At 47.6% G+C, this 12,500-nt stretch overlaps 1 protein-coding gene across 1 annotated transcript in view; it reads right to left on the bottom strand.

Moving 5' to 3' along the window:
- Window positions 1–12,500, bottom strand: part of prr36b (proline rich 36b) — a 39,828-nt gene that overhangs the window by 14,967 nt on the left and 12,361 nt on the right. Inside the window, exons 2-3 of the mRNA XM_079746650.1 lie at window positions 1,862–2,530; window positions 928–994 (exon numbers count right to left, since the gene is read on the bottom strand). Coding sequence (XP_079602776.1) covers window positions 928–994; window positions 1,862–2,465 — 671 coding nt within the window. The 5' untranslated portion in view covers window positions 2,466–2,530. The remainder of the gene's footprint in view (window positions 1–927; window positions 995–1,861; window positions 2,531–12,500) is intronic.

Genomic DNA, 12,500 nt, shown 5'->3' with positions numbered 1-12,500 from the left:
AGGCCCTCCCAGACCAGGCCCCCTAGCTCCTCACCTCGGATCAGGAGGTCTTTGTAGGGCTGGATGTGTTCCACACACGTCCTCTGTTCTACCGTACAGCTTTATTACGTGTTATGTGTTTGCTGGTTGAGCTTAGCAGTGGTGATGGTGGGGGTGGTGGTGGTGGTGGTGGTGGAGTTGGCGTGAGGGATTATTTTTGTTTTTTAATAAAAACCGGGGGGAGGGGCTTTATGCTGCGTTTCCACCGGAGGGTGCGGTTCGGTTTGGTAAACAAAGGTCCACCGCCAAAAGTGGGTGTGACCCGGACTGAGCCGTAATCGTTTCACACTCGTTAACAGTACTCCTCCGTTGGGGTACTGAGACGCCTGAAAGGGTGCCGGCAAGTTCGAGCTACACACGCCCTCCGTTGATTGGTCGACAGAATCGTCACTTCCGGGCGACATGGGGATAAAAACAAACAAACAGTACCGCAAGGTATTATTCCGGACAATGGACATGTCACGCAAAACTTTAGCTTGGGCGAACAAGGAGGTGGAGACGTTCCGAAACTGTTGCTGGACGACTTCCATGGTAGCTCTTGGTTTAATGTGTTGCGTTCCTCTTTTCCATTGTTTTTATTGAGCAGGCTACACTGTGTCGCGCTGCTATTATGTCACAATGTTTACAGAGCTGCCGCGGCGATCGACATCCGGCCTACCATAAGGGTACTGTCGGCGGTGGAAACGCGACCTCGGAACTGAGCTTGGCTATACCGCCCCCTCACTACCGGACTGAGGCGAACCGCACCCTCTGGTGGAAATGCGCCATTAGAGAAAAAATAACAAATCATGGAAGAGGGACGACTGTAGCAACTGATGCAGAGAAACACACACACACACAAACATCAGTATAGGGTGGGTGGGTGGGTGGGGGGGGGGGCACACCCACCTGGTTGTCTTGGCAACAGGAGCTTTGTCTGGCTTGGGCGAGGCAGCTGAGCTGGACTTGGTTGGAGCTGGAGAGAGAGAGAGAGAGAGAGAAAGAGAGAGAAAGGCAAGCAGGGAGACAAAGGGATTATTAGTGAGGGACAGAAGAAACGTGGAATGGCAGAGAGAGAGACAGGAGAGAGAGAATAAGGGAGAGGGAGTAGAGGATAAGAGATAGAAGACACAGGGGAGGAAGAGGGAGAAAAGCGAGGGGAGGAAGGAAGAGAGAGAGCGTATTAGAGAAGAGAAACAGACTAGAGCATGTAAGCAATGACCTCATGACTCAGATGAGAGAGCGTTTTGATTGGCCAGGTTATAAATCTAACTAGTGACACGTTGGCTGGGATCTAGGCCACTTCTATATTAGTACTGTTCACTCCTGCGTGGCTAACTAGAGCACAGAACACACACACATTCATCATGTTACAATGAGCACCCAAAGACTAACAAACAACCCTTTTAGATCATGTTCCTTGTTATTTTCAACTAAAAACTAAAAATGGTCTCAGTCCTTAGTGTTGGACCAGTTTTAACACATCTTAGTAGCAGAATAATAGTTTATCATAGCATAGTAATAGTATTGCAGTAGAGTAATGCTGTGGTTCATATTACCAGACCTTCTCTCTAGTCCTTGTCTCCTAGATGTTCAGTAACATGTCATCCCACTACAGAGGGAGTCTCAGACTGTGAGTCTCTGTGTTGGGTGACTAGTGGACTAAGGTCTGCCTACTTCACATTACCTTCTTAAGGCTGAGGGTAAATAGTAACAGGTGATGATGAAAGGAAAAAAATAAATAATAACAATAGAACACAGAAATCCAATAGAATAAAAGGACATCAATCGATAAGCCCTTCAGTACATCTGGGCAGTAGAGTTGAGAGTAGAGTGTTGTTACCTGCTGGCTTCTTAGCAGCGGGCGCGGCAGCCGGTTTGGGGGCGGGCGCAGCGGTGGGGGTCTTCTTGGGGCCCGGGGCGCTGGAGGGGCGAGTGGTCGCTGACGGCTTCTTCTCCAGGGGCTTGGGGGCCGTCTTGGTGGCCGGGGCGCCGGTGGAGCCCGCTGGTTTCTTGGCGGGCGCGGCGGTCTTCTTGTCGGCCGCGGAGGGGGTGTTCTTCTTGGCCACCCCGTTGGTCTTGGCCACGCCCTCACTCTTGGCCACCCCGTTGGTCTTGGGCGTTCCGTTGCTGAGCCGGCTCTGGGCGGTGCCGGGCCGCGAGCCGGCGGCGGTCTTGGCCGGGGCGGCGGTCCCGGGCTTGGTCTTGGCCCCGGCCTTGCCGGCGGTCTTGGCTTTGGGGTCGGTGGGGGTCTTGGTGGTGGGGACCTTCGGCGGGGCCTCCCCCTCAACCAGCTCTACTGGCGGGGGTCCTGTCTGCTCCTCCAATGGGCTGGCTGCCTGGCTAGGCTCCTCCCCCGAGGCGGGCGGCCCCGCCTCGTTAACCTCGTTGGACTCCAGCACTTCCATTGGTTCCAGCGCTGCCGTTGCAACCCCGTCAGGCTTCATGGTCTCTGCAGGGCGCGGGGAAGGGGCTGCGCTCTAGGTGCTCTCTGGACGCTAGCAGGGTCAGTCTAGAGGAGAAAGAGACCAGAACCAGTCAGTCAGCACAACACTGGACCATCATCACCCAAGAGACCAGAACCAGTCAAATTGTATTCACTTTACTCAAAAGTGTGCCATCTTGCATTAGTAAGGTTAATTATTCAACTGTACCTAGATGATAATGAACAATTGATATCTTTTCACATGCATGTGTTCCATGCCATGACACCATTAGAGATCAAAAAAGTGCATCTTCTCATATCCCAGAGTAAGAGGAACCCGGCCCAGTGAAACCTTCATAGGACGAGGCGGTGGTGGAGGAACAATGTGTGTCATCCACACAGACCAGCACGCCCTCCACTAGGAGGACACACAAGGAGGCGTCTATTCAGGACAATACGGCTCTAGGGCCCAGCTATCTGGGCCAACACCTAAATTTAGCCCCGTCACTGGACATCCTTCAAAACAAGCGGCTGGCCTTTCCCCCCCGACCTCTGCTCATGGAAGGGATGATCTGATGACAAGCGCCCCTCTTCATCAGGACCGAGGCCATGTTGTGGCTGATGCCACACTGGCATTTGGCATGATGACATCATGATGAGTGTTAAAGATATGAGGCTCCCGATTGGTTGGTTATTGACACTTTGGCAAAGAAGATCCCCAGTGTACGATGTTAGTATGTTTACAGTTTACCTCCTCCACAACCCCCACACCACACCCATTAAACCTTGTTTAATACGTGTACCACTGTGGATATGAAGACATACACACGGGACAGCCACGCCCTCAGACACACAACTCCCACACACACATATAGACTGCCATCACTTGATGACATCATTCAATGACATCGCCTGGTGAAGACACTTGATGAAATCACTCCAACATATTTTGCAGAAAGAAATGGCACTGTGGGAAGAGATACTTCCTATAAAGAAGTTGTAAAGACATGTAAACTGTGCCAAATAGGAGTTTGATACAGTCCTCATGGCCATTTTCCAATGATGGAGGTTCAAACCATGTCACTGAGGCAGAATGTTTTTTAAGTACAGGAATGGCAGGGAGTCTATTGATGTGGCTAGCTTCTCTAAGAGAGTATAATCACTGCACAGCTGCAGCACTCACTGCAAACACCATCACGCACACAAACATACAATTTCATACACACACACAAACACACACACAACCACACACACACACACACACACACACTTAAGACACATAGAAGTTAAGACCAACAGCATCTTGAATATCACGTTGTCATCAGAAACTGGGAATTCACTCTGCTGATCTGGCAGAAGCCAGGATGTACATTTAATTCATTCACGACGTTGAATAGGTGCTGGAGCAAAGGCAAGCTGAAGACCTTCAACCTGAGCTTAGAAACGATCAGAGAGGAGTGAGTGAAAATAAGAACCATCAACTCCTGCTGTAACCCCTTTAATCTATCAGAATGAAAAATGGATATGAGTGGACCGTAAATCCTTCACTGGACCAGAGTGAGCCCCAGCCAATGACATCCCTCTCCTCCACTCTGAAGCACTCAAAGCACAGGGCAGTGCTTTGCCAGAGGGTGTGTTCACTGCACAGAACAAGGCAGGATATCGGCTGCCATTTTGCTATACTCTGGGTCTCCAAAGGCCTTAGAGGAGTTCCCTAATATCTGGGATTAATAAAGTGGATCTAATCTAGAGGGTAAATACCAAGTTATTCTCACACGTTGGTAATAACAAAGAAAGCGATGGTTTGTTTTGTATCATAATGACACGAGCCTCCCACCTCTTTCCTCAGTGTTTAAGTGTTGTGTGAAGGAAACAGGAAGTCAGCCTGCCGCTGTTTACAAACACAGTGTTGCCGGGCTAGCAGCTAAGAGGCTAAGAGGCCCAGCGGTGGGATGAGGCCACAGCGACGCAGAGGTCAGCCCAGAGGAAGAGGACCTGGTCTGGGGGCCTGGGAAAGACTGAGGGGGAGAGGGACCCATAGAGGGAAGAGGGGAAATGGAGGGGGAGAGAGAGAAAGAGAGGGCAGGGGAGAGAGGTAGAGATAAAGATAGAAAAAGAGTGAGAGTGGGAACAGGATGGAGAGGGAGAAAGACAGAGACAGAGGGACATACAGAGGGAGAAGGAGGCAGACAGAAAGAGACACACAGAGAAAGAGAGACAGAGAGAAATAGAGACAGAGAGAAAGAGAGAGAGAGAGAGAGCCAGAGAGAGAGAGCATGAGGGGGCACAGGAAAATTAGCTCATCGCTGGACCGAGCTGACGTCTTCTGGCCCAACTTACAGACCAGACATCATCCCAGTTTCCAGTGATCCCACACACACACGGTGTACACACACACACACACACACACACACACACACACACACACACACACACACACACACACACACACACACACACACACACACACACACACACACACACACACACACAAAAGGCATGCTGGCCTTTTAACAGAAGATAGACGTGATCATCATGCTTGAAGCTTCCAGGAAACCCCTCCTCCTCCTTCATCCTCTCATCCCTCCCTCCTCCTCTGAACTCTTTTCACTCCTCCCTTTCACCCTCCCCCTCTCCCCCGTCCTCCCCCCTAGCCTCCCCTTGCTCTGTGTTCCTCCACTCTCCTTCCTCCCCTTCATCCTACTGTTCTCTGTTTTCCTTCAGACAGATGGCCAGAGCAGCTGAGCAAGGCCAGAGGGGAGGGAGAGAGACAGGATGTAAGGGAGAGAGAGAGGTTCTGTGTGTGTGTGTGTGTGTTTGTGTGTGTGTGTGTGTGTTTGTAGGTGTGTGTGTTTGTGTGTAAAAGGGGGGGGTTAGCCCTGAGGAGAAGATCCACACATAGGTTTCCTCTCACCCCCCCAGATCAACTCTCAGAGGTCGATAGGGGTGTGAAGAAGCTAAACCTGGTACTGTGAGGGTTTTAATGTAGCTCCTGAAAGTAGCTCCTGCTGTTCATGTATCAACAATGAGCAAAACCACACTGACCCCTATAATCAGTACAGCAACGATATATCAGCCACCAACATTGTCAAGCGATGTTAAATGATGGAGAAATTGCCCGAATCAGCTACGAATGGACTCATTTGTCAGATAAATACAAGCACCTAGAGTTGAGTACCACAGCTCTCTGGAGAGACATTACACAACGTATGAGCCAATTACAGTGCGTGGTGTGCATCTGTGTGTTTGCATCTGTGTGTGTGCATGTGCATCTTTGCATGTGCATGCTTGCGTGTGAGTTTGCATGAGAGCATGAGTGTGAGTGTGTGTGCGCGAGTGTGCGAACCGTGTATAGTAAGTTACGGCTGGATGGGATAACAGTAATGTGATTAAACGCTCCTCTACCATGGAATAGAACCATGGAGGCCCAGATTCAGGAAGTGATCTCATGCTCCTCTGCCCGTCGTCATGGGGACCAGATAACATCCCCATCATGTTTGTGTAGAGTGTTCTTTAGGGCTGGATTTCATTGGCTAATTTACATTAAATCTAATCAGTATAAGCATGGATGCATAGCTAATGTGGCCCCCTGAGCGGCTCCTAGGGGCTCCTAGGGGCCTGGGACAGGTTTTATCGTCGATCGGTCCGGAGGAGGACGACGTTCATTTCAGGACGTTTTGCTGCTTGGCGTCCCCAGGGTTGGACCAGCCAAGCCGGGGAAGCAGCTCTTAATTTGTATCTGCAGCCTCGTAGCTGGAACCAACGTCCAGAACATCACGCTGATGTCTGCCTCTACAGTGTTTACTTTGAAATCAGGGTGTGAAAATCTCTGTTTGCCGCAACTTTTTATCAAACAAAAGTTTTGTCTTTTTAACATTCTATCATCTTTCACTTTAATCAGATGTTTCCTAATGATTTCCTCCATTGCATAGGTTCTAGAGAGTGTGAATGAGGAGTGTTAGCAGTGACAGCGATACGTGTGATCTGTGTTTAACTCCTCCTGTAAGGGGACACTGGGTGCTGGGTGGGGGTGGAGTGGTGTTCTGGACACCGGGGCTGGGAGAGGTGTGTCCTGGGGACGGCTAGTGTTTAAGGCCTTCAACGATGGGCTGACGCTCACTATACAGACATGATGGAGTGTTTGTAAGAGAAAGACAGACAGAGAGACATGCGCCGGAGGGAGAGAGAGACAAACTGAGGGATATGGATGGAGAGGGATACAGTGAAACAAACACTAGAGAGAAATAAACTGAGATAGAGTGAGTTGTGGTGTGATTTCAGATGGAAGGATGTGGGGAAAGAGATGAGACAGAGATAGACAATGAGAAGAAAAATCTAGGACATAGATAGACGGATAGAGAGGCACACACAAGAACACATGTAACATAAATCGTTACGAGCCAAATTGTATTCCAGTTGCCCCGAGGGACATTCAATGTTCCAGAACAATCTGGGATCTAATGCCACTAGTGATCACAACACAACCTTGAGGCCTGTGTACCAGACCTGTCAGCAATGCTATCCCAACTAGCATCTACTAGCCACATTAGCATCATCAACTAGTCTCATTTGCATCTGCTAGGCTCACCATCCCCTGCTAGTCCTACTGCTATGAGCCTTTATAAGATCAGCGCGCATCTACTAGCAATTTTAATCTGCCAGTTCAATTAGCCCCAGTTAGTCCCTGCTAGCCGTATCAGTCCCTGCTATTAGCATTAGCCTCTGCAAGGCCCTTTCACCTCAGCTAGCCTCATTAGAACCTGCTGACCCCTATTAGCCTCTGCTAGTCACATTATCCGGCTCTGGTGGCACTTTTACCCTTAGCCAGTCGCAATTCAGGATGCAATTTAATAGTTATAAATTGTTGAATATTGGCAAATTGTGTAATCAATATCAAAGAATATCACCGATAAACAAATAAATGTGATACCCGGGATTACATAAAACCCATTGGATTTATAAGAAAACGTGTGTAAGTCGAGTTCCGAGACCTTCCTGGCAGTACTGTAGTACTGAAGGTGTAGTTAAGGTGGCTCTATCTGAGCTTGTCTTGGTGGCTTCATGTCAATGGGTAAGGAGAGTCTATGCTCATTTGACATTGAACCTCCAGCCTTCTTTAGCACGTTCCAACTCTTTTGTCACATCTTTCATTAAGTGACTGGATCAGATGTCACCGGGCACAGTATCACGCTCAATAACAAAACACAGCCATGATCTCCTCTTTCAAACAAAGCTCCCTGCTCTGGTCCTGGTTGCCTTGATGAGTGTGTCGTGCCCTGGTTTAACCCCAGGTCCATTCACTCTGTACAGGTGCAACCAAACCAAAGTATTTGCATAGAATATTTGACAGTGCAGGTTTGCTGTGGCTGTCACCATAGCAACGGTTGAAGGCCAAGAAGTGAGACAGGAAATCCGGACAGTGGGTAATCAGCAAAGCCATGTCCTCCGATGGCTAGGAAGTGTCTTTGGACCAGACACACTTTCTTGGTCATTTTTCCAATAATGCATTAGAAATGGGATTAAAATTAAATTATAAATAAATAAAGGATTAGAATTCCTCTGTCAAGCCATCTCAACTGTGTTGCTGTGGGTTTGTTTGTCTGAGGCTGTGGATGTGTTGATGGGCATGTGAAGGGATCAATTCTGATGCCTGGGACTGACTGTGCTTTTACTGTCTCTCCTGCCAGCAGACAGATGAGAGATGACCTCGCTATCACCCTGCAGGTCCCTCACCCTCTCTCTCTCCACCCTTTTCTCTCTTGCTTTCTCTCTACATCTCTTCACCCTTTTCTCTACCGCTTTCTCACACTCTGTCTCTCTCCACTTCTCCCCCTCCATCTCTCTCCATCTGTCCCTCCATCTCTCTCCACTTCTCTCTCTCCACTTTTCTCCCTCCTTCTCTCTCCCCCTCTCTGGCTCCAGTATCTGTGGTGTCGTTCTGACTGATCCCAGTCATCTATCAGTGTCCTGGTTGAAGGAACTGCTTTATAAACTGACTGAACTGGAATTTCCCTGCTCCTGCCTCTATTCTGCAGTTTAACAAGAAAGGTTGACAAGCTGCAAAACCCCTCTCTGCAATCTATAGAACTGTCTTTGGTTGAGTCTTTGTCTGTTTGTCTTTGGACAAAAGGTGCATTTAGGCTGCTCACTACAGTTGCCTTTAAATGTGTCATTATTTTAGGCATCAACATTAATCACGTCAAACTGTGTGTTCGTGTTGTCGTGCAGCTTGTGGATAATATAATGTTGATTCTGAATTCTCAGGCAATCTGTGCTGAACAGATTGGGTTTTCACACACATGATGGTTAATTTGTTGGCTTTAATTAATGGGCCTAATTAATTGCCTAACCTGCTGGAGAACAGGGACATGTCTGATGGTGGTAGATGTTGCTTTAAGGGCCAGCTCAGTATTGGGTTTATGAGAACACTTGTTGGATCGTTTGTTTACCCTGAAGGTAAACAAGGAGGATCTCAGGTTCACAGCCCTTTCTCTGACTAACTAAGACTTCTCCCGTGCTTATTGCAGAATACATTGAAACTGTCATATTGATATATAATGTTATATTAATGTATACAAATCCATTTGTGTAAGTATAGGTATAAAATGATGGAAAGGAAACCATTATAGTTGCACCCTCTTTGCAAGGCATTTTAAAATGTCTTCCATGGCCAGGTCTGCTTACAAATGACTTACAACTGACTGATGTCTGATGTCTTCTGACACAAACAAGAGGGAGCTTGCATCCTGATCTACAGTCAGGGAATTAAGTCTCATTTACATGAAACCTAGCGGGGTCTGTGCCTGTGTGTGTGTACGTGTACGTGTGTGGGTGTGTGTGTTTAGAAATAGCTAGCTAGCACTGACCCCCCGGGCAGAGGGTCACATCAGAAGCTTTAGGTGCGCTTCATATTTATTGCATGTCGTACATGAGGAGGGGTTAACGGTTGGAAGATGAGAGGGAGATGGGTACATAAGAAACACACACACAGTCACAGTTCTTAGGATTTAACAACCGTGACAGAGGGATGGTACTGCTTGCTGTGCAACATTAAATTATAAATGACCAAACTTAGCCCAGTTTTCTCTTTCTCTTTTGCTATGGCAGTTGTCAGCTGAAAGGGACTCACCAGAAATAAGACACTACCACACACACACACACACACACACACACACACACACACACACACACACACACACACACACACACACACACACACACACACACACACACACACACACACACACACACACACACACACAGGAAATTTGATCAGCAAACCACTGGAAAATATCCTGAGGGGCCCCGCCCCTCTAAGCGATACCAGCCCACAAACCAACAAAGGATTATGGTTGGATGCGATTATGATTTATCAATCACACACACCCCCTCTTCTCCACCATTAGCTAATAATGGCTGAGACAGCTAGCTGTGGTAATCCCACCTATGATCCCAGCAGCCCATCTGTAGGTACCCTGTCAGACCATCGCATGAGAGATGCTGATTCACATTATATTGATATTTTATCTTGCTTATTTAAAATGAAAACAAAACACATACTTTAAAGAAATGTGAAGTTCTGTTAAATGGCCATTTTACAAACAGACCAAGGATTTAAAGCCACTTGGCTCACTACTATTGATTGGAAGCAGATGCAACACATGTTTAAGTTGGCTCCTGGACCAAAGGGCTGGGAACCACAGATTTAAACTCTGCCCATCCACTTATTCTTGTTGACAAAATCACAAAAACATATTTTTTGGGCAGAACAGCTTACAGGGTTTAGAGTGGGTTTGCATCCTGCGTTGTCTCTAAGCAGGGAGAGGAATGCTAAGCACCTCTGTCTCCCAGACAGTCGATGCTGGGGTAAACCCTTACTGTCGATATCTGGGAGGGGGCCAGAGACACGCAGAGATCCATGGGTATTCTGGCAGTCTAGACACATACAGGCTGTGGTAATCAGGTCACATTTGAATAGATAACTAATTCCGTGACCTCCTTTTACATACAGACCCCACTCTGTTTAATGTATGGCTGTGGAGATATTTAAGCATCCCTAACAGTGTGTAGTGTTGCAGCAGAGCAGATGATTATGTTATAACTTATAATGCCATTGTCGTCTGTCAATGTAATATTTCCATGTATAGATTTAAAATCCTATTTCATGGCCATGAAGCCATAACAATGAGACCGAGCAACAGAGAGTATGTGAGACACAAAGACATGAAGAGAATAAATACTCATATTCAAAGTAGAACAGGTGAATGAATGTTGTGGCTTTTATCTAAAATCCTGGTTATTGTAATATTGTGATATATGTTTTTTCAATGTCGTGGAACATCGTCATAGAGGCTGCAGTATAATTTTATTAAAATGCAAATATTTCTAGCATTCAAAAACCCAACAGGAAAGGTTATGACCACCCATTGGGCATATGCACTACCTTACTCCTGCTGAGCTCGCTATTACGTTGCATCGCATGATCTGCAATCAAACTGACACGGAACGCATCGGCATTGCACTTTAACGTGAGGCCCCGATAGCAAGCTTTTCTATCTGCATGTACCGCTCCACAGACAGGAACCCAACAGGTCTCTCCTCCTCCGTCACAGCCAAACACTCTCCTTGTTCTGGGGCTCAGCCTTCCTGCCACCCAGCGCACACACACGCCTCTGTGGCGGCGGAGAGAGCTCTCTGATTTTCACAGTGCATGACTTGTACACACACACACTTAATCATATACAAGAAGAGACACACATGCTGCCTGTCCCCGGGGCAAACTCTAAATAAAAAGGATTGTGGGGGAGGGAGAGAGCAGTAGGGTAGGGGGAGGGAGGGGGAGAGACAGAGAGAGAGAGTGCTCCAGCCTGCTGGTTTATAATAGAACAGTTTAGAGAGGAGGCTTAGAAAGGTCCAGGGAAGATGGTGCTGGCCTGTTTGTGTTTAGTTTGCATGTGTGCAGAATAGTCCACAATGTTTTTATGCCTTTTAATATGTATTTTTGCGATGTGTGTGCGTTAATGTTGACAGTTTATATTTGTTTGGTTATGTGTTTGTGTTTTTTGTGAGCAGATGCTGCATTTATTTTTGCTTGTTTTTAAATGTGTGTGTGTGTGTGTGCTGGCTGAGAGGGGCCCATTTAATGAGTGTTTGGGCCCTCTTGACCCTTCGAAGGACTCCCTTTCATCTCTAGAAGCAGCAGGGGCCCCACTCTGGCCCCTCTGACGAAGCTAATGACCTGTGGCCCTCAGAGCCGACACCCTGACCACGTATCGGACCATCAGATCAACCGAGCGATACATTTGGGGCAACCTCTTATTTGGAATGCCAGGGTGAAATACCACATTATCATGGCAATAATCCCTAATTATACAGCTCTAATCCACAGACCGCCTCACACTGCCTGGTCACACTCTCCTCACAGTGGGGACAGAATAACCGTTTGTTTCATCACCGTCAACCCAGGGTGGGTTGGATGGACGGATGAATGCTGAACATTGTGTGGATGAAAAGAGTTGCGTTCTGTGGCGGGGAGCTTTTTGAAAGGATTATGAAAGAAGACACACATAGATCAGTGTTGTCCTTCAAGTCGCAGCACTGCAGGCTAAACAACCCATTTCAGTCTGTTCAAAACACTGCTTTCAGAGCAGATGATTCTGACCCGCTGGGGCCAACAGTGCCTCCCTTCCTTGCACTACAGTATTGCTTCAGTCAATTAATGAGTGTATTACGATTCATTAGCATCAGTCCCTTGTGTTTAATTAATGTGTAATTACTGTTGGTTTCCAGCATTACTCAAGGAATTGCACTAATGCAACACAAATGACATCTCAGTGTCATCACCTTTTATAAATGTAGCAGAAACTTTTACCCCAAAGCCCCGGTGTCTTTCAGAGGGGAGTCCGGAAAGCCACCTCACTATCTGCTGATCCCGTCTGACTAGCTGACTTATTCAGGTAACGGCCATATTGGTTCTGCATTCAGTCCCCCCCCCCCCAGCTAGCGGTTAGATCCAAGATGAAACTAAGATGGCCGCTAGGTGGCGAAGACCCATTGA

The sequence above is a fragment of the Pollachius pollachius genome (genome assembly GCF_949987615.1).
Source record: "Pollachius pollachius genome assembly, chromosome: 11".
NCBI lineage: Eukaryota > Metazoa > Chordata > Actinopteri > Gadiformes > Gadidae > Pollachius > Pollachius pollachius.
Note: the sequence above shows the minus strand (reverse complement) of the source record. Positions and strands in the feature narration are given on the sequence as shown.